This window comes from Dermochelys coriacea, chromosome 22, assembly GCF_009764565.3.
Source record: "Dermochelys coriacea isolate rDerCor1 chromosome 22, rDerCor1.pri.v4, whole genome shotgun sequence".
NCBI lineage: Eukaryota > Metazoa > Chordata > Testudines > Dermochelyidae > Dermochelys > Dermochelys coriacea.
The window spans coordinates 2,354,356-2,375,709 of NC_050089.1; the positions used below are offsets into that span (position 1 = coordinate 2,354,356).

General features: G+C 53.6%; 2 protein-coding genes across 2 annotated transcripts in view; both read right to left on the reverse strand.

Annotated features, from left to right (window-relative positions):
* Window positions 1-743: 743 nt before the first annotated feature.
* Window positions 744-21,354, reverse strand: part of PANX3 (pannexin 3) — a 24,720-nt gene continuing 4,109 nt past the window's right edge. Inside the window, exons 2-6 of the mRNA XM_043500967.1 lie at window positions 15,153-15,361; window positions 10,499-10,641; window positions 7,857-8,071; window positions 5,256-5,920; window positions 744-1,371 (exon numbers count right to left, since the gene is read on the reverse strand). Coding sequence (XP_043356902.1) covers window positions 1,304-1,371; window positions 5,256-5,920; window positions 7,857-8,071; window positions 10,499-10,641; window positions 15,153-15,333 — 1,272 coding nt within the window. The 5' untranslated portion in view covers window positions 15,334-15,361 and the 3' untranslated portion in view covers window positions 744-1,303. The remainder of the gene's footprint in view (window positions 1,372-5,255; window positions 5,921-7,856; window positions 8,072-10,498; window positions 10,642-15,152; window positions 15,362-21,354) is intronic.
* RPUSD4 (RNA pseudouridine synthase D4) lies at window positions 18,625-21,348 on the reverse strand. The gene is made up of 4 exons (XM_043500968.1): window positions 21,303-21,348; window positions 20,992-21,142; window positions 20,458-20,555; window positions 18,625-19,214 (listed from the first exon to the last, which is right to left on the reverse strand). The coding sequence occupies exons 2-4, from the start codon at window positions 21,140-21,142 to the stop codon at window positions 19,008-19,010; spliced, it is 456 nt and encodes a 151-aa protein (XP_043356903.1). The 5' UTR covers window positions 21,303-21,348; the 3' UTR covers window positions 18,625-19,007.

The following is a 21,354-nucleotide window of genomic DNA, read 5'->3' on the forward strand; positions in this document are numbered from 1 at the left end:
GGGTTTAGCAGGCCAATGCTCAAACCACTGAGCGATTTCTCCCTCCCCCCCCCCCCGGCAGGGCTCGTGGGTTCTAGTCTAGCACCCTACTGTCCTTCAGAGCAGCCTGCTTCCGCAGAACCCACATACCTTTAAAGCAAGAACAATACACAGCGTTTACTTTTGAATTATGAACCATTTTCCCTTTCCTCTGCTTAATTTTTAATATGCCTTCCTCAGGCCCCTGGGTCCACTGGTACTCTCACTTCCTGTGGTTTCAGAGTAGCAGCCGTGTTAGTCTGTATTCGCAAAAAGAAAAGGAGTACCGGTGGCACCTTAGAGACTAACAAATTTATTAGAGCATAAGCTTTCGTGAGCTACAGCTCACTTCATCGGATGCATTTGGTGGAAAATACAGTGGGGAGATTGATATACACACACACAGAGAACATGAAACAATGGGTTTATCATACACACTGTAAGGAGAGTGATCACTTAAGATAAGCCATCACCAGCAGCAGGGGGTGGAAAGGAGGAAAACCTTTCATGGTGACAAGCAAGGTAGGCTAATTCCAGCAGTTAACAAGAATATCAGAGGAACAGTGGGGGGTGGGGTGGGAGGGAGAAATACCATGGGGAAATAGTTTTACTTTGTGTAATGACTCATCCATTCCCAGTCTCTATTCAAGCCTAAGTTAATTGTATCCAGTTTGCAAATTAATTCCAATTCAGCAGTCTCTCGTTGGAGTCTGTTTTTGAAGCTTTTTTGTTGAAGTATAGCCACTCTTAGGTCTGTGATCGAGTGACCAGAGAGATTGAAGTGTTCTCCAACTGGTTTTTGAATGTTATAATTCTTGACATCTGATTTATGTCCATTTATGTCCACTTCCTGTGGGGCAAGTAACTCCACTGAGATCAGTTTTGCTAGAGCACATTACGAGTCTCTCCGCTGGCGTCCATAGTTACACTGGGGTATAATTGCTATAAAACCAGAATCGGGCCCCACAGCTGCACTGGAGCAGCTGGACCCAAGAGAATGGCAGGTGACGATTACCCTGGTCCAGATAAAAACAAGTTTGATGGGCACTGAAGAAGGGATCTGACATATAACTAGGGCCATGAACGGTTTCAGCCATGATGACAAGGGTGGGATGAATGCAGAGCCAATCCTAGAGCAGTAGCTGGGTATAGGCCAGTAGCCTGGATTCACCCCATGGATTTGGTTATGTTACATTTCTTAATTGTCCTCTAACATCTTGTCATCGTTCGGCAGGAGAGCTGCTATCTTCCCATCCCGGCTCAGCAATCTGTCAGGATCCATCACTCAGGCAGAGCCAGGCAGGCTGGGCTTGGGGCCAGCGTTTCTTTTAGCTTCTCCTGTGGGTTTCATTTCTAGATATTAGGGAGAAAAGAAAGTCACCAGGATATGTGGGTGATAGGGCTCTCCCTTTTCCCTTTATTTTTAAGGGATGTGACCAGCCTCACTGGAGCAGGAGCTGTGGCACCTGCTCCCCACCAGCCTAGCCCTCCCATCGCCCTGTCTCAGACAGTCAGGATACACCCTTTCCTGCAGGGATTGCCGTAGCTGAAGGGTCCAGCTAGATTGGTACCTTTTGTCCAAGCGTGGCCACTTTTGGGGGCTCCAGGAAGAGGCATAACACCCTCCCCATTTCCCTCATTCCCCATTCATTCAGTTCTTTGTGTAACAAGGGAGGGAATTTTCCCCAGCTCCAGCTGGACACTAATGAGCAGCCATACTGCTGGCACTTGGCATTTGATCATAGCCAGCATCAGCGATATATTACATTTCTATCAAATCCAGAGGCAGTGAGGTCCACCGTTTAATTATACATTGTACCCAGTTTCCTTTTATCCATTCTCCATTTCTTGCTTTTTGCCACTGCATGCCCTTTGCTCTCTTACAGGATGCTGGGATGGGGAAATGGGGGCACCCTCTCCCCACCCTCATTATTTCATGCAGCTAAAGGTATCAGGGGATCTCCTTCTATTCTCTTTTTAGCAAAGCAGCCCCAGGTTTTTAGTGCTCCTGTTCCCTTCCACTCAGCTCCAACTCCCTTTTCTACAATCTGGCTCTCCCCACTGATGGGATCCAGCCCCATGGTCACAGTTTGAAGAGTGGCTGTTCTCCCGAGCCACGCTCACAGCTGTTACGAGGCCTCCAGGGGTCGCTCTGTACTATGGCACTGCTGTAAGGACATAGGGAAACTCCCTTAGCCATAACTTATAGTCATTCCTGCTGCCTGTGGATAGTCATTGAACCAAGGAAAGAGCAAGAACAAGGTATCTGGCAGGGATGGGATGGGATGGGATTTGAACCTGGGTCCCCCACATCCCAGGGGCGTGGCCTATAAGGGAGGCATGGCCGCGGGTAAGGGTGGGGCTGCCCCTCCAGGATGTTTCTAGCCACGAGCATGGCTGATAGCTACACCACGCGCCAGGTGATTCCTCTGAGCCCCCAGGCTCCCCCTGCCATGCTGTGCTGTGCTGCTCTTGAAAGGGAAGGAGGCAGGTTTGTTGCTCGCTGGCCATCCAGGAGCTGAAGCAGCTGTTACCGTGCTGACAGGGCTGATAATACTGAGCATGACCCTAGTGTTTTTCAGCCAGGGAGCTCGGGGCACTGCCAAAAGAGGGATAAGGATCATACTCCCCACTTTACAGAAGGGGAGACTGAGGCACAGATTGGGGGAGCATACAGCCAATAATGGCAGAACAAGGAAGAGAACCCAGGAGTTCCTAGGCCCATGTTCTAACCCAAGATGGCATTGTCAGAGTGAGGGGGATGGCACACGGGACAGGGGGATGGCCCACAGGACAGCTCCCATCCGTGGCGACCAGCTGCCCACGCTGTACCTGGCCGGGGGCCCAGACAGGCCAAAGGAAATCAATTCAAGCTGGGCTAGAGCAGGAGGTAGGTTTACAGCCACGCTCCGTTCCCTGCCCCAGAGCGGGAGCGGCCAGCCCAGCATTGCCCAGGAGTGCACCTCACACGGCGCAGGAGCCAGCGAGCAGAACGGGGGCTGGGGAGAGAACGGGGAGTGAAGCGGGCCTGGAAATCAAAGAGCTCAGACCAGACAGCAGCTGCCCCAGGGGAGCGCGGTGGGAACGAGACGAGAGGTGTGGCAGAGGCTGCGGGTGCCTTTCGCTGGCCCAGCAGAGTCGCACCGAGGTGCCTGGGAGACTTGGCTGAACGGTGCAGCATTCCCTTCCCAGACCCCATGCGGTGCCTCTGCTCCCACCATCCCACCTCGGCACCCTTCGCTCAGGGCACAGGGGACAGGCAGGAACCCCGCGTTTACAGCCAGACAACTGACCACCAGGATGCTTCACCTCGTGCCGCACCCGAGACACCTCCCCCATCCGTGCCTCAGTCTGCCCTTCGGTGACCCAGGAGAAGAAGGGGCACAGGGCTCCAAGCTGCTGCCCCACGGCCTGCGGGGCCTGCCCTCCAGCAGTGGTCCGCAATGGGCAGAGCTTCAGCTCCCTCTGAGCCTTGCAGGCAGCCTGGCTTTTAAGCTGCCAGCTCTCCAGTGAAGCTGGTTCAACGGTTACTATGGCAGCCACCCACCCACCCACATGCAAAATCCCGACAGCCGCAAAATCCCAGCTACCATGAAGCATCTGTGACCTAGAAAGCTCCCGTTTGGACCTTCCGCCCCTGCACCAACCCAAGAGGGGTCCCATTGTGCCCTGCAGTGGCCGGTTGCCCTCGTGTGGTTCAGGGTTGGTCTGTGGCACACGGTGATCTTCTATAATGACAGCTTTCAGAGTAGCAGCCGTGTTCGTCTGTATTCGCAAAAAGAAAAGGAGGACTTGTGGCACCTTAGAGACTAACAAATTTATTAGAGCATAAGCTTTCGTGAGCTACAGCTCACTTCATCGGATGCATAAGCTGTAGTTCACGAAAGCTTATGCTCTAATAAATTTGTTAGTCTCTAAGGTGCCACAAGTCCTCCTTTTCTTTTTGGTGATCTTCGAGGTTCATTACTATTGCAGAAGAAAAACTGGGGAACATGAGAAGGGCTGTGGGTTTTGGGGGAGCAGACAGGTCTCCCCTCTGCACAGAGCTGAGCAGATCCTGGGGCTATTCCCGGGGAGTTTTCTGCACCTACACTTGTGCCCCCGGCACATTTATGTTCCACAAATATCCCACGCAGCTTTTATGCACCAGGAGCAAGTTCCACAATTGGAAGAGCAGCTCATGCTCAGACATAGCTAGTCACAGAAGCCGTCCAATAGGGGAACAGAAAGACAACCATGTGACTTACATAAGTTTGAATTTTGAGGGAGGGATAGCTCAGTGGTGTGAGCATTGGCCTGCTAAACCCAGGGTCGTGAGTTCAATCCCTGAGGGGGCCATTTAGGGATCTAGGGCAAAAATTGGGGATTGGTCCTGTTTTGAGCAGGGGATTGGACTAGATTTCCTGAGATCCCTTCCAACCCTGATAGTCTATGATTCATAATGAGCTGCTGCGGAACGCCCTGCACTCAAGTAATAAACATGGTTCCTGGGGGAGTGCCCAGAGGCACCGAGCAGAATGTGTGCCCCCCCCAACGCCCTGCCCCCCCCAGCTCATCCAAGCAAAGAAAGAAAATTGGGATATCACCAAATACGCTCGAGAATTCACCACTCACCTGGCACTGCCAGCAAGGCTAGAAGCACCAGAGGGATAATTGGGGTGGTGCAGGCGGGAGAGGAGAAGTAATGAGATGCAAGTTAGGAGAATTGAGGATGACAGTCAAGAAAAGATCAGCGCCTGTGAACTCTGGAATATTCCCCCAAAGGAAGTGATAGGAGCCTCCTTGCCCAAGATACTTAGAACTGGGCTGCACAGGGCATGGAGAAAAGGAGTACTTGTGGCACCTTAGAGACTAACAAAGTTATTTGAGCATAAGCTTTCGTGAGCTACAGCTCACTTCAATGCATCCGATGAAGTGAGCTGTAGCTCACGAAAGCTTATGCTCAAATAAATTTGTTAGTCTGTAAGGTGCCACACGTACTCCTTTTCTTTTTGCGAATACAGACTAACACGGCTGCTACTCTGAAACAGGGTATGGAGAATCACCCAGTAGGAAGAGCTCCTGTCATGGCAGGCTGGCTACAGGCTAGGTGACCAGGTAAGATCAGACTTCTAGCAGGGGGAATGGAGTAGCTTTGCCAGCACTATGTTGATTTTTCATTGACTTCCCACCGAGATGTCCGTGCTTCAATTCAGACTAACCCAGAGGGAGGGAGGAAGGTTCCATTCATCTCTTACCCAGGATCTCGCTGCTCGGAGGAGGAGGGTTTCCTTCGGCCCCTGCAGTGCAGGCCTGGTGTTTCGGTTTGGACGTCTCCAGGCCAGCGAGGAGGGTCATGAAATCCACCACGGTGTCAATGTTCTGTGGGCTGGAGGTGACCTCCCTCAGTGCGCACACCGCATTCAGCCTGCTAAAAGACTTAAGTTCTGAGATATTGGCCTGCAGGAACAGGAGGATGATGTTCAGGTCGTTCATGGGGCAGGTCAGCATCTTCCTGCTGAGGAGGTCAAAGGCGGGCAGCATCTCGTAGATGGACAGGAGGCGTTTGTCCCACTGGAGGAGCTGCAGCATGTTGTAGATGACCACAGGTGCCAGGAGAACATAGACCCCCCCGTTGGAGAGGCTGATCAGCTGGAAGACTGAGAAGAAGACCAGCTTGCAGGGAATCATGTCGGGGACATAGGGCTCATCCTGCAGGAGCCCTGTCTTGATGGAGCAGCTGAATTCATCTTGGAAAAAGACACGGAGGTGGAGAAATCCCAGGTAGAGACAGGTAGCAGCAATGAGGAGCAGCAGCAGCAGGTTCCGCAGCAGGTAGGCGCCCACCAGGGAGTGCGAGCTCTGCTTGCAGGCCAGGTACTGCTCTAGCAGAGGGAACTCAAAGTACCGCTCCCTGCGAGCCCTGGGGGAGAGACAGAGGGGTAGTTGGGGCTAGTTCCTCAGCTAGAGTAAATCAGGTCACTTCACTGAAGTCAGCTTACACCAGCTGAGGACCTGGCCTGTAAATTCCACCTCTAGGGTTAAATCCCCGGCCCCTGACGCCAAGGGGATGTAGTGCTGGATGGATCAGAACTCAGCCCCTGCATTAACCAGAATCATAGAACCAGAGGGTTAGAAGGGACCTCAAAGGTCATCGAGGCTAGCCCCCAATGTGACCCTGGCACTGAGCACAAAGCAGTGATGGGGGCGCTCAGGGATGGGACACTGGGAGGCGGGTTGTTAATGAGTCAGTTTGTTTATACTCAGAACATGTTTTGATCAACTTTTTTCTCGTCTGTAGCCAACACATTTTAAGTAATTTTGTTTAATAAAAAGATCAGTTTTTAAGTGCTGGTTTTGTGCATGTAATTGAATTTTAATTTCTACCCAAATGGAGCATGACGCAAATCACAAGGAAAAAATTAAATCCTCCTCTAGTCATTAAAAATTGCAGCATTGCCCCTTTTCTAGCGTAATCAAAATGCAGAAATTAAGAAGCTGAAAAAACGTGTCTGGATAAACCTTCTGGTAAGCAAAAAGTAACACGGGATTTAGGGCAAAGGCTGTTATTTCAATCCACGTGTAAATGGCAACCCTCCAATAAGCATCAACCTTTCTGTAGGAAAATAACTCAAAGTACAAATGCAAAACAGGATTAAAATTGAGGCTTTAAATCAAGGTTTCCTGCCTGCTGATTTCCATCATGATTTAAATCAACCTCCCTCTCCCCTCCCCCTCTTTCATTAGATTAAATGCAGAAGAGCTACATAAAGGGCCTGATCCTGACCACAAGCCAATCCCCCCACCCCGTCAATGGGAGTTTTGCCTGCATACAGGCAGTGGGACTCTAAGGAAACCATAGCGCCGAGCTTGGAAGTGCACCCAGCATAGGGTCCTTCATTACAGGAGTCCCCCCATACGCACATCCCCACCCACCACGGTATCTGCAGCCCTCTGGCCCTTCACTATCAGCAGGATCCACACGGTGCATGCAGCTTATCCACAGCTGCTTCCAGCAGAAGAAGCTAGAGTCCTGGCTGCAGGGGCGAGAAGGGGGCAGGAGGCAGCAGGGGATGGGAGGAATCACATGTGAGGTGGGGGAAGGGGCAGTGGCCGTCAGCTGGAGCCTTGCACTGTTACCTCCCCGGGGGTCTGCTGGCCCAAAGCCCAGCCCTGAGCACCCTGTACCCCATTCACAGGCCCACCTCCAGCCCTGGGGCAACTCAGGCTCCACCCCAGGTGGAGGGCAGCCCATGCTGTGGATGGGATCAGACACACACATGCCGGACCAGATTGGACCACAGCCCCATGTGGGGAGGGGGCTTCCAGGAACAGATCTCCTTGCGGGAGCATGAGGTGGGCAAATCCTGCAGCCCATCCCAGGCCCCCCCAGAGGGCTCTCCACAGGGGAGGGAATGGGGGCCTGGGTTACTGGGATCCACCACCCAGGTCCAGTCTGTGTTACCTTCCCCTCAGAGCCCCTGCATGCTGAGGAACCCCCTCCTCACAACAGGGTGGGCCTGAGGGCAGCCCCGGTGAGGGACGGTCCTGGTAGCATGGCCTTGGGGGAGCTGGGGCTGGGTGGGAACCCCTGTGTGAACAGGTTTGGGGGGGCAGAGACCCGACCTGGGCATTGGAGGGTCCCTCCTGGGTGGACCAGTCCTAAGGACATTCTCCAAGGAGATCCCTCCGGCCTTCCCCACTGCAGAGCTCTCTTGCCATGGGTCTGCCCAGATCTCCAAGGAAAAGGGCTCAGTCAGACCCCAGAACCCCCTCCGGCGAGATGGTGGCTGCAGGACTGTGCACGCTGGGAACGGGAGGAGGAACCCAAAGGGTCAGTCCTCAAGCCACTGACTCACTTCTCAAACTCCTCCCAGAAGAGCCGGGCATCTGTGCTGGCCTGGCGGACCTTCACCATGTGCTGCACCAAGCGGATGGAGCGGTTGTAGGACTTGTCCAGCTCGTCGATGATGAAGAGCAGGTCGCTGTTCAGCGCGGGCGCGGCTGTGTATCTCCACAGCAGGGAGGGCAGGTACATGGCTACCGCGATGAGCAGCAGGGAGTAGGGGAAGGCCTGAGCAAAGGACAATGCAATGGCCGAGGCCAGCAGAGCAGCGGTCAGAACAGACTATAACAGGAGCATAAAGGACAAGCCAGGCAGCAAGTCAGGGCCATTCAGGGCTGCACATTCTACTCCTGAGGACATTCTGTGCCAAAAAATTAAAAATTCTGCAGACAACATTTTAAAATTCTGCAAATGTTATTTGTCAAATACATGTGGAGGGTCCAGCGATGGCACAGGGGAGCAGAAGCCGCTGGCTGCACAGAGGTGCGAGATCACTATGCAGCTTCCCCCTGGAACATGGACTCAGCAGTGAGGCTGCACCTGACCCTGAGAAAGCGCAAGGACCGGGCCTGCCCCAGAAACACCTCAGGGCCCTGCCCCTCTGTGCCAGGTGCACCAGGTGTGGGCAGGCAGGCTCAGCAAGGCAGGTTCCAAGCATGAAGGGGCTTAGTGTGGGGGGGATCCAGGTGGAATCAGACGGCTCAGGGGGGAATCCGGGCACAGGGGGAATCTGGATGCACAGGGGCTTGTTGGGGGTTTCCGGGTGCAACAGTAATGGGACTCTGCAGGGGGGGTCCAGGTGAAGGTGGTTGGGGCTCAGCAGGAGGGGGTCTGGGTGTGGGGGGGGATAGAGCTTGGCAGAGGGGTCTAGGTGTGGGGAGCTCACGGAAGGGTCCAGATGCTAGGGGAGTGGGGCTCAGTGGGGTGGGCCATGTACAGCTGTTTGGGGCTCAGTGTGGTGGGGATCTGGGGGCTCATTGGGGTGTCCAGATGCAGGGGGAATGGGACTCATCACGAGGGGTTCTGAGTGTGGGGAGAGTGAGGTTTTCCGGGAGCATCTGGGTATGAGGGGATCTGGATGCATGGGGGTTGGGCAGATGGGGGAGCATCTCCCGGTACAGAGATCCCTCCCCCTGCAGCTGAGGAACAATGGGTGCAGGAAGTGGGGGTTGTGGGAGTTTGCAGAGCTTTCTGCAGCTGGGGGAGAAATCTTGGGGTGGGTCTGACCCAGCCCCAGATGCCATGAAGAGGAAAAGGAAGTCCCGTCCTCCCTAGCTCAGCTGGGACTAGCAGCTGAGCCCAGCCCAAGGTAGGAGCCACGAGCCAGGTCTTCCCCAGTACCGCCCCCTGCCCCACAGTGATTTTGTCTGCCAGCTGCCCTGGGCACTGAAATATACTGCTGGGAAGGGTCGCATGACTGCTCTGTGGGGAAGCAAAGAAATCTGTGGGGGACGTACCTTCTGCGCATGAGCAGTGGCGCAAAATTCTCCCAGGAGTAACTTTCAGGAGGCAGGGAATGGCCAGGCTAAGGCTGAACAGCGGATTAGGAGCTGCAGCCCTGAGGTCTAACCCCAGATATAATGATACCGAGCGATTACACAGCACTTCCCACCTGACCATCTCCAAGTTCTTTAGAATGACTCATCCTCCCCATTTTACAGATGGTGAAACTGAGGCATGGAGCAGGGTAGAGACTTGGTCAAGGTCCCACAGGGAGTCAATGACAGAGCTAGGGATTGAATCCAGTTCTCCTGAATCCCAGCTCAGTGACCATCCATGAGGCCTCCTGGGGGGGCGGAATGGTTAAGCTGGACAGACTCGGGGGAACTCGAGCCCCAAACAAGATTGCTCTCCAGATGAGCCTTGCAGTTCAGGACACTCCACTTGGCCCCTGGGAGCTGATGCAGGGTTTGCAGGGTAAATAGAGGAGATCCTGGGTGGGGGATTCTTGGAGATGGCAGAGGCGGTTCTTGCTTCTACATGGAGGTGGTTTGTTCAGAAGCTCTGTGGGGGCTGCTCCCAAACACACAGAAGTGGCATTGAGGCCTCTCTGCCCAATGACGTGACCATGATCACTTCTTTGAGATCTGGACCTTGCGCCAAGAGTCGCTGCCTTGTGACACCCAGGCCGGGTCCCTGCCATGGACTCTGCACGGGGCTGCCCCCGGAGACCACTCGGCAGTTTCAGCTGCTGCAGAATGGAGCCACCCGGCCGATGGGCACAGCTGATCGCAAGGAGCATGCTACAGCAGAACCATAAGCACACTGACCCCCTAGTCACTTCTGGAGCCATTTGGCCTAGATCCCACAAGCCCCAGGTGGCTGGAGCCTGCCTGTCAGGTATAAATCTCTCTGCCGCATGCCACGGCCATGATAGACATCAGCAGGGATTCCACCAGCTGGGGCTGGGGGCAGGGCTTCCTGCTTTGGGGCAAAATTGGTCCAACAGAGCCCCTTAGGGTGCACTGCAAAGGCCAGCCTGTCCCTCTCGCCTTTGGCTGACAGGGGGGCAGTGAGCACTTTATCCTCATGAGTTGTGTTCTTCACCTGGGTCCCTTGCCCACCCGAATGCCACTGGCCCTGGAGACACTGCATCGGGGGCTGATTTTCAGCCCCTTGAAATACAGAGCTCCCCCAACCCATCAGCCCCACTACCTTGAGAGTCCAGAGGGATTTGGCTGTAGTGTTTCCAGCAGCATCAAATTCATAGTGGATCAAGGAATCCCAGCAAGACGTATCAACGTATGCAGACTGCTTCCCTGTGAAGTTGGCAGGCGAGAAACAGCTGATCTGGGTCCCTGGAACAGAGCGCAAGTGGTTACAGCAAGAGGGAGGAGCTGGTGGACCCACAGGTGGGGATTCCACCCGCCACCGTCCCCACTAACGCGGAACCCTCCTGCTCCAGAATCTCTGCGGTGAATGTGTCCAGCAGCCCCGGTTCCAACCCACGCCTCTCCCAGCCGGCAGACAGCCAGTCTACACTGCCCCTTCTGCTGTGCAGTGTGGATCGCACCCCCTTGTGGGCTCGGAACAGGCAACAGCCAGCAACTAAGTTAAACTCAGTGACAACACGGCAACATCTCCGCTGGCTGCGGTCATGCTGACTGCTGCCAGGCTGCCTGATTCCCTGCAGGCCGGAGCTGGGCAGGGATCAGACCGGGCCAGGGGCTGTAAAACACATTGGACATGGGCTGTGTTGTCCACACTCCTCGCAGCTGCCTTGGGATTACAGTCCCCGGGGTATCCCCTCCTGCCCTGTCTCCCCAACAGCTCATGTAACACAGTCGGCTGGGCACAACTCGTCTTGCCCTGGCCCGAAAAGGTGAGAGTCCCTGTGGCAAAGGCTCCTGCCAGCCCAGGAACAGCCTCACTGGCAAAGCCAGGTTCGGCAGGAAAGTCTGGCTCCAGCCAGCACTGAGAATCGAGCAGTATGATACGAGCAGTTCAGCGCAGCCTCGCTGAGCTCGGATACTGGCGTCCTTCCTGCAGCCACACCAATGCCCCCCTATACCCGTTCAGGTGCAAGGCACTCTGGGTACTTACCCCACAAACCACTGGCCACTGCAGGGATGGTCTGGTGAGCTACTATAGACCACTGACTGGGGGATCCCTCTCTGCTCCCCCCCCCCCACACACCCTCAGGCTATGCCCCCAGGGACTCCACTAAGTCTTCTGACTCCAGCTGGCATGTCACACCATGTGCTCAGACCTAGCCGCAAGCTTGCTGGTGGGGCTGATGCAGCAGGAATGCAGCTACCCGACAGCCCTGCAGCCCCCAGCTCCCCATCCCTGCTCCAGGCCTGTTAGTTTTGGAGGGGGCTAGAGGAACTGGCAGCTGAGGGGCTGGGGCAGTGGAACTCCCAGCTATGCTCCTAATGCAGCAGCCCCAGGCCATGGGCTACAGGTGGGTCATGAGCTGAGATACCTGTTCTGCCAAATCCCAGGCAGCTCACCAGGCTAGACTTTGCTGCCAGGCCAGCTAGGGTGCATTTAGCTGCTGTCTTGCCCAGATCATGATTTAGGTTTGGACGGGGCTATCAAGGAACCAGCTTTGCTAATGAAGGCATTTGAGATGATCCTGTCCTTGAAGACGACGTGTTCATTCCTGTATCACCATGTTCTGGTGCTTTACATACACACAGAGTTAGCCACAGCTCTAACGCCATGAATAGCCGACAGTACGGTAGAGAGCCCATCAACTAGACTATTTCAATGTCCATTCAGGAGACTAATAACCGGGTGGCACCTCAATCTATGTTATAATCAAGGAACAACCCAGCAAAAACACATCTATTTATTCTCTCTGGCTCCACCCAGCCTCCTGTACATTAAGTTCAAGAACAAATTTCTGAGGCAGGATGGAAATTGTATCCACAAACCTCTCACTCTCTGGTCAGACATACACAAATAACCCCACAAACACAAGTGTCCTCTGCTACCGGGACTAGAAACCAAAACATTTCTGCCAGGAAAGCTAAATCACTGGCAACACAGGACCTTAGAGTCACAGATTTTAAGGCCAGAAGGGATCTCTCCTGAATAACACAGGCTTGTTACCCCTCTGTAGAGCCCAATGACTTGTGTTTAGCTAAAGCATCTTCCAGAAAGGCCTCCAGTCTTGATCTCACTCTCCCCTTGACAATTTGTTCCAGTGGCTGAATAGCATAAGGCCTTGAACTCCAGCGGAGCACCCCCATTCAATGAAGGTTCCCCACTGACAGCTACTTTTTGAGAGCTGTCAGTTCATTTCTAATCCATTTAATGTGTGGTCTATTGATATTGAGGGGTGCTAAATTTTTAAAATTAGAATGTTGTGTGGTGCTAAGTCAAACACCTTACAAAAGTTTATTATAACTTACACACTTAGTTGGGCCATCCTGCCTGCTCTTTTTTATCATCACCACATTAGCACTCTTCCAGTCTTCTTGAATTCCCCCAAGATTCTGAGATTTATAAAAAAATTAATATCAGCTGGCCAGAGAGCTCCTCAGCCAGCTCTTTTAGGACTCTTGGTTACAAGTTATCCAGGCCTGCTGATTTTAAATATTTTATCCCTAGAGTTTCCACACTTCATAACTTCTAATTTCTATCAATTGCTGTATATTTTATTTTTCCATTTGTTACATACTGCTTTCTTATTGCTAATTGCTCTGTTATTTTGCCATTGAACCAGGATGACTGTTAGCCAAAGATGTTCTCTTTCTCAATTGTGGAATCATGGCTTTTTGGCCAACTACTACATTCTTTTTAAAGAACTCCCAGTTTTCTTTCATAGTTTTCTATGTTTTTCTTTCCAATGTCACTGATAAATTTTCCTCAGCTTAGGGGAATGAAACCTTTTGAAACACCAAATGCTTCTATTACTGGTTGGGACTAACCTCTACTTGCCCATATTAAATGTAATCAGTTCCTGATCACCGCCCCCTAGACAACCACCAACTTCAGTCCCGTGGAATTCATCTTTAGTCATTAGAATGAGTCCAAATACCAAAAAAAGAGTACTTGTGGCACCTTAGAGACTAACAAATTTATTTGAACATAAGCTTTCGTGAGCTACAGCTCACTTCATCGGATATTTTGCGAATACAGACTAACACGGCTGCTACTCTGAAACCAGTCCAAATACAGTTACCTCATGTTAAATGCAACACCCTTTGTATTAGAACATCATCACCCATAAAAGAAGCTAATGCTATTTTACTACTAGCTCAATGAGACCTCCAGCAGATGTCTCCAAATTGAAGTCTCTCATAAGACCACAACTTTTCTGTCCACACATTACAGTAAGGTTGATCCAGGGGTTGCTCCCCTGGTCCAGCCAGCCTTGTATTCCTTCTCTGACCAGAGCCATAACTTGTAGAAGTTCGTGGAAAATCAGCCTGATAGTTAATTACACAGTAATATGCATTTGGGAATATTTCTTCATCGTCCCAGCTAAGCAATGGTTGGCTTCTGTCAAGAGGGGAGTATCCCTCATAAATGTCTCTCCCAGAAGGTCTAATTGCCGATGATATTCTTAAAATTCAGGGAAATGTCTAACCCTGTTTTGAAACCTGCTAAGCTTGTTCCCTCTCTAACATCATGTGGAGAGGAGTTCCACAGGCTAAAACACACATTGCGTAAATAGGCATCTCCCTTTTGATTTTAATAGATGCTCTCTCTCTCTTCCAGGAGTAGCAACTGAACCAACAAAGGAGACTTAAGAAAGATTGTGACATAACCCCCTCATCTACCACCCCCCATACACACCTCTCTCTCAGCAAGAACATAGGGCATGTAGCAGTGGGATGGACAGAAAGAGGTAGAAAGCAAGGAAGCTAGACCAAAGCCTCTGGAGGCAGAAGCAGATCATCCTCCAAGTCCATGTTTAGCCTGAGGTTAAGATGCATCCAATTGTGTTATCAATGAAACTGTGTGTAATAGGTTCCTAGGCCAAGTCCTATAAACAGGGAAAAGAAGAGTCAGTTCAAGCACTGTCAGCATCCCAGCGCTGGCTGGGCTGGCTCCCCAAGGGGCTGCAGGGACAGAGAAAACCACAGCCTCCAAGAATATCCAGGGGCAGGAGAAAGAGAGACCACACAACACAGGCGCCCAGCCAGTGAGGTGCAATGCTAACCACATCAGCACAGGAACTGGGAACCCCAAGGAGAGGGAAGCAGCTGTTGTTTTTGTCAGAATTGTGGCAAGTTATGTCCAAGGTTAGATGCTGGCTAAGGAATGGTCCCACCAGCAGCAGCAGCACCCTACTTAGATCGGAAGCTCTTTGGGGCTTTCTATTCTCTTTGTACAGTGCCTTGCACCATGGGGCTCCAGGCCATGACTGGGGCTCCAAGGCACTATTGCAACACAGATGATAAACACCACAGACTCTCCAGGGGAACACCGAGTGTTTACAGGAACATAGGAACTGCCAGCCAGGATCAGACCGAGGTCCATCTAGCTCAGTGGCCTGGCTCTGACAGCAACCAGAACCAGACGCTTCAGATGGAAGAACCTTGCAGTGGCAGATGTGGGACAGTCAACACATCATTAAGGTCTCACCTTAACTTCTAGTAATTAGAGGCTGGAGCAAGTACCGAAATAGACCAAGGTTTTATCGTCCTTCTGAAACTCTTCCATACCCCCAGAACTCTGACCATAAACACCCCCTTGCTCCTTGAACCCTCCACATACCTGTGATGCACCAGCAAAACTAGAGCCAGAGGAAGCCAATGGGGTCCGTGCTGCATACCCTGCTCCTGCCCTAGAACTTTTCCCCCTTAATGCTGATCTAAAACCAGCCCCGATAACACACCACTCTACAACTCACCCATGGAAAACTCCCGCACGAACGCCAGGGACACCAGGAACAGGGGCAGGCCCACCGTGACAAACTTCACAACGCGGTCGCTCGGTAACTCCAGGCGAAGGCCTTTGGCTCGGGAGCCGTTAGGGTCCGGGAGCAAAGCATCAGAGAGCATGTACTCAGCAGCCGTGTGCGCGAGAGACATGACTCCAGGAGCAGAGACGATGCAGCTGCTACTGTTTACGGTTTGATCCCGGCCGAGCAGTAGCTAGCAGGGCATGAACACTTGTGGGGCTGAAAGCTGCATTTGCCCAGCATTATGTACCGGGCAGCGGTAAATGACAGCCCAGGCAGTGCATTGCTAATTACAAGGGAAGCCTTTTTTTCCTAGGAAAGTTACAAATAGCTTTCCCTCAAACAGAGCAGAGGGAGGGATTGCTGGGCTCTGGCCTGCCTCACCCAGCCCCGGGCAACCCCACAAAAGGCCGCGTCCTTGTGGTTTTCCAGCCCTCTCTCATGAAGGGATTTATTTCTAGCAGCGATTTTAAGGGGCGTGGGGCTGCTGGGCTATTTTCACATCCAGTAATGAGCAGGAGGGTTGGCAGGGAGGCACAATCCCAGGGGGATGCATGCAAGCGTCAGCTGTAATAACCGCTGACACTCAGATCCCCAGCCCTGCGGGCAGCCAGTGGCACGATACAGAGAGGCCTCTCTACGGCCTGACACTGCCCCAGGCACTGCAGGGCTGCAAGGCGAGCATGGTGGGCGTTTGACCAGGCCAAGCCCCAGACTCCCGTAGACACTCACACGTGCGCCTACCAGAGGGACGGGACGCCGCTGTGCTGTTCAGAGGAGACGCTGCTGAGCACAAGAGCTGATGGCCCCTCAGGGCGGATAGAGAGGAGCAGGCAAGGGCAGATTTTCAAAGGTATTGAGGTACCTCACTCGCACAGATTTTTAAAGATGTTTACAAATCTGGGCCTTGGTGCCTGCCGACACCGCTCCAGGTCCACCCTCTTCTCAAGCCTTTGGCCTGTGCCTCTAGAGGGCCCCATGGGGTCTCTTCCACACCATTTTCTCCTGCTTGTTGGGATGATAGCCACATTAGAAATCCCACCACCTGTTCGCGTTGCTCAGGTGGCCCAGGCCTGACCCAGCTTGCTTCCTAGGTAAGCTCAGTGGCAGATCCCTTGCTCCCCACCCTCATCCTGAGGAACTCCACCCCTAAACAGCCACCCCTTGATAAATTGACCTGCTTGCTCAGGATTTTGCCTCTCCCCCCTGGCCAAACCCTGCTGAGCCTCCCCCATGCAGGCTTGTCAGAGACACTTCTGAGTGCAAGAGGCTGCCGTGCTTGTGCCCCTGGGCTCACTTAGTGGGCCTCTCTGGTTGCTTGGCCACTCTAGCCTCTCACTCTGGCTGCAGCGGCATCTTGCCCAGCCATCCTCACCCCTCCCCATCCAGAGCCCAGGCCAGGTACAGGCCTTCTCCTGATGGCCATACCACCTTTCAGGCCCAACTAACCATGGAAGAAAGAAGGGGTCTAGCCTGGATGAGTCCCAAGAGACTATCCCTTCATTATGCAGCTGTCCGTCCATCATCTCTTTGCCAGGGGTCCCCACTGAATTAGGAGAGGCAGGACCATGTTAAAGCCCCTCTGGCTGGAAGCTTAGATCCCACTTTGATTTACTTACTGCACATCAGCACATCTCACTCTACGGCCACGGACAAGCATTGTAAGAATGGAGCGGGACGAGAGGTCAGTGAGGTGCTCTCTCTCCAGCTGTGAACCAAATGGGACACACCTGGAGATCCCCTTAAGATTCCAGCCACATGGACAATCCAGTATTTAAACACAATCCCTCCCCACCCTGCAAAACCAGAGACCCTTCAAACCTTAGTGCACCACCACTTATCCTCCTTGCTCCCAGCCACCCCTCAACAAGGACTTGGGGCCTTGCCCCCTTTGTCTTCATGGTCAGCAAACCTGTGCCCCACTGGATAAAAGGAATGTGTGTCTGGGCTAGGGGCAGGATAGACTGTAGAGATGAGAGCCCTCTAGTGAGGAAGCCATGCCCTCCCCCCCCCCCAACACCTCTACAGAGGAAAGCCCTAGGCCAGCATGAGCTAATGAACTCTCCCATCTGGTCTGCACACTGACATCTCAGACTTTGCAAAGGACACTTTACATGGGCTCAGCTGTCTCTGCCGCACAATGGGCCCTGCAGGGCCTATGCTGTAGCAAGGGCCAGGGCTGGAGGGGAGGATTCATTGATTCCGAGTCAGAGACCATAGTCTGACTGTATAACACTCGCCCCAGGAGCGTTAACCCCTTTCTACGGAGGGCAAGGACTAGAACTGTTGTGACACACAGACAGGGCAGGGCTGCGTGGGGAGAATCACCGTCCCCTGCCCTTGCTGAGCTCAGCTGAGGCGGTTTCACATTGATCTAGCATTTGGCAGGTTGCCTTAGAATTAATCTGCTGTTGTGCGATCGAAGAACTGGGTCTCATAGCACAGCACCCAGGGTTCCTGCTGGGCCGCTAGAGAAAACCTGCTTCTACAGGGCTGGAGGGAAGCTGCAGAGCCAAGGGAATCTCAGCGGGAATGCAAGTTACGTTGCCAAGGGTGCTGTGGGCAGCGGGGAGGGAAAGCTCCAGCACAAAACTGCATGCATTCTGTGCAGTCCCTTGGCCAAGGCAAAGCCACGGCTGTATTTACACTGTGTGGTTTACAAATGAACATGTTACAAACGCCTGTGGCGGTGAAGAGTTCGGATCCCAGACAGGGACCTGCCCCGTGGCCAACTGTCTTAATACATATTCCCACTAGAACGGCAGCTCAGACAGAGCAATTCACAGATCTCCAGCCAGTAGGAAAGGGCTATCCTGCCCCACTCCATGCACCGTGGGCCCTGCCCATGCTGCCAGCAGTAGAGTGTAAATTGGGCTAGCACCAGAATGCAGCCCCAGATAGAATTAAATGAGGAGGAGGAGAGAGGCTGTGAGACTTGTGACTCCACCTCTCATGAAATCAGAGATTAGCTCCAAAATCTGGTGCATCTCCAGCTGGGGCCATGGAGGGAGGGCAGAGCTGCCCCAGAGCCCCTTTCCCCACCCCTCGAACACCAGGATCACCGAGTGCACCCCTGGCCCCACAGGATCCCCTTCAACACATGCTGAGCTTGGGGAAACCCACCTCGTTTGTGTGGCAGGATTCCAGCCTTGCACTTCCCTCATCTGCCTGGGTCACTCACCCAGCCCATCAATACCTCCAGCCCAGGGCCTTAGAGGGGAAACTGGCCCCACCAGCTCAGCTCAGCCCAGCAGTCAGTCAGTCACCCCCGAACAGGGTTTTGCAGCACAGTGCACAGCAAAATGGGTCATTCCGGTGCCTTCTGCCTATGGCAGCTGACATCTCAGTGGTGCGAAGCCCCATGGCAAAGACAACCTGGCTTTCTCCCAGATTACGCAACTCCTAACAGAGCATTACCATGTAGAATGAGATCACACCATTTATTGTTTAGAGATGTTCATGGCTTGAGTTTGGATTTCAGGCAAAGCCCTGCTCTACCTCTGCCAAACCACAACTGGCTGAACCTGCTGGCTCGTCACTGAATCCAGTCCTGTTTCTGCACAGAACCAGACCTTGGAGCCGAGTCAGAACCTCCCCCAAGCGGCTGAACGGCCCAAAATCAATCAAACAGGTCAATGCACAGACAGTGTCCCCAGTGGCTGTGGTTTTCCTGGAGCGGCTGAGATCACTGAACTCATCACCCCATTCTCCCATGAGGCAGACAGCACCGCACAGCAGCTAGGACCAGAGTCAGATGTCATTGGAGCAATGGCGGCTGAGGAGACAGGCGGCTCCGCTCTCCTCTCACTTTTCCAGCGACTCTGGAATCTCCAGCTTGAGCCGCTTTAAAGTGTTTGTGAAGAAGTGGGGCGGCTTGCAGACCAGGTGCAGCTGCTTGTCCCCGCTGGTCCCCGTGGGCAGGGTGAGCTGGTGGGCGTGCAGGTGGAGGGGGAGGTGACGCACCTTGGCCTGTTCCAACCCCAATCTCTTCAAAACGTTCTCGGGAAGCTTCTGCTCCAAGGAGAGAGAAAGGGAGAGAGAGAGCAAGCAAGATGGGTGAGAGCCGGTGCTCAAAGCCAGCACACCACCTGCAAAAGCAAGGCAGTGCCCCAGCCCCTACTGCCAGGGAGGGCCGAGAGAACAAGGTCTCTGTGGATACAGCAAGCTGCAGAAGCATTAGAAACACCCACAGCCAGTCGCAGCCGGACATCCTCACAGTGTTCCAGGTACCTGCCTGGGGGAGGGAGAATCACAGGAGCCTTTGGGGGTTACCCCCGATTCAGTGAAAGAGCACTGGGCTTAAGACTTAAGCTGACCAAACACTATCCGAGAGGAAACAGGAACTGGGATCTGCTTTAGGGCGAGATCGCTCCCTCCCATCTCACCTAGGGTGAGGTGTTGCAGGATCTGGCTGGTGCAGAGAGGCCACGGGACCTGCCTGTAGCATAACATAGAATCATAGAATATCAGAATTGGAAGGGACCTCAGGAGGTCATCTAGTCTAACCCCCTGCTCAAAGCAGGGCCAATCCCCAATTTTTGCCCCAGATCCCTAAATGGCCCCCTCAAGGATTGAACTCAACCCTGGGTTTAGCAGGCCAATGCTCAAACCACTGAGCTATCCCTCCCTCCATCTCCTTCTTGCCTGGGGAAAAGATGCCTTGGGATCTTCATGGTGACACCCCCAAGCTCCCAAAGAGAGAAGCCCCAGGAGCTGGGTGTTGCAAAGTCGACCACCCCCTCCTCCCCTAGAGATGATGGGACCTGCCTACTGCACATTTCCCCACCTCTTCCCTGGGGAGAGGTGCCTTGGGACCTTTGTGGTGGCAAAGGTGATGCCCCAAGGAGATGCCCCAGGATCTGTCTTGTTGTAGGAGGGGAACCCATCATCTCAGGGGCAGGGAGAAGCCATAAGGACTCCTCCTGAGTTTCCAGCTGGCAGTCTTGGTGCCTGGTTCCTAGATTCTCCTCTGGGTTTGAGGCTCTGAGAAGAACAGGCCTCACCTGCCAGAAGGGGGTGCTGGAGATCCCACCAAACTGCTCTGAACTCCCTGGCCTGGAGAAGCCAGTCTCAGCAGGCTGTGGATGTGTAAGGAAGAGCTGCCAGGGAAAGGTTAGCAACAGGCCTCACACCAAGCAGTGGAGCCTTTCCCGGGGCCTGGGCTGCAGCAGGGACACAGGCCCCATAACTCTGCCATTGTTCCCCTTCTGAGGGCCAGCAGCTCCCACTTCCTCCCCGAGCCATCACCTCTTACCTGGGGTGCCAACTTGCTCCAGTGTGCGTATTTGTGGTCCCCGAGGATTGGACACCCCAATCCATAGGCCAGATGGACCCGGAGCTGGTGCTTCACTCCTGAGCACGCAACAGGAGAGAGAAGAATCAGGCATTAGAACACAGCCTGGTGCCACCTACTTGAGCACATGCCTGCTGCTTGCCCAAACTGACGGCCAAAGGAAGAGTGGGCATGGGCTGGAGATTGCAGCCTGTCATTAGCCCCAGCAGCCAGAGAGGCCTGGATGCGAACAAGCACTCCGACTGACTGCTGGAGCAAACCGTTCGGTCCCCACCGCACTAGGAATGCTCCCGATTGGCTGAACTGCAATCTTATCCAATAGCCAGACTCGACTGCAAAGTCCTGAACTCCCAGGGACCCACAGGCTCAGCCTGAACCATTTCCCCTCAGGCATCTGCTGTCGCTATAGGGACCCCCCAGAGGCAGCATAGGAAACATGTCAGGGGCTCTGGTCGCTAGCATATCCGAACAAACCGGGGTCCACACGAGCCCCACCTGTGACTGGCTGGAGCTCCAGGAGGGAACAAGAGGGAGAGCTAGCCAGAACGCGGTACCGGGTCACAGCACTGTGGGCAGCTCGGTTCGGTCGCACTTTCACCATCTTCCCATTCTCGGGAGACATGCGGTAGTTTGGTGCCAGCGTCATCTGAAGCACAGGGAAGCCCGCGCAAGGAAGAGAGGGACACAAGAAATACACCTTGAGCACTGTGAGGCCAGGGTAACGGTGCTGACGGCCTGGCTAGAGATTCACAGTGCTAAGCCCTGGCCAGCAGTACTAGGGCCCGGCTGGGAGGCAGCTCACTCACCTTATAGTGCGACTGGTGGCTCTGCACTTCCTTCTCCACAATGGGAATATCC

Excerpts from the sequence above, each read along its gene's own strand:
- RPUSD4 (XM_043500968.1), bottom strand. The coding sequence starts at position 21,142 with ATGACGCTGGCACCAAACTACCGCATGTCTCCCGAGAATGGGAAGATG. Across the intron at positions 20,556-20,991 it reads GGAGCTCCAGCCAGTCACAG|GAGTGAAGCACCAGCTCCGG; the intron begins GTGGGGCTCGTG and ends TTGCGTGCTCAG. Across the intron at positions 19,215-20,457 it reads GGAGCAAGTTGGCACCCCAG|AAGCTTCCCGAGAACGTTTT; the intron begins GTAAGAGGTGAT and ends TCCTTGGAGCAG.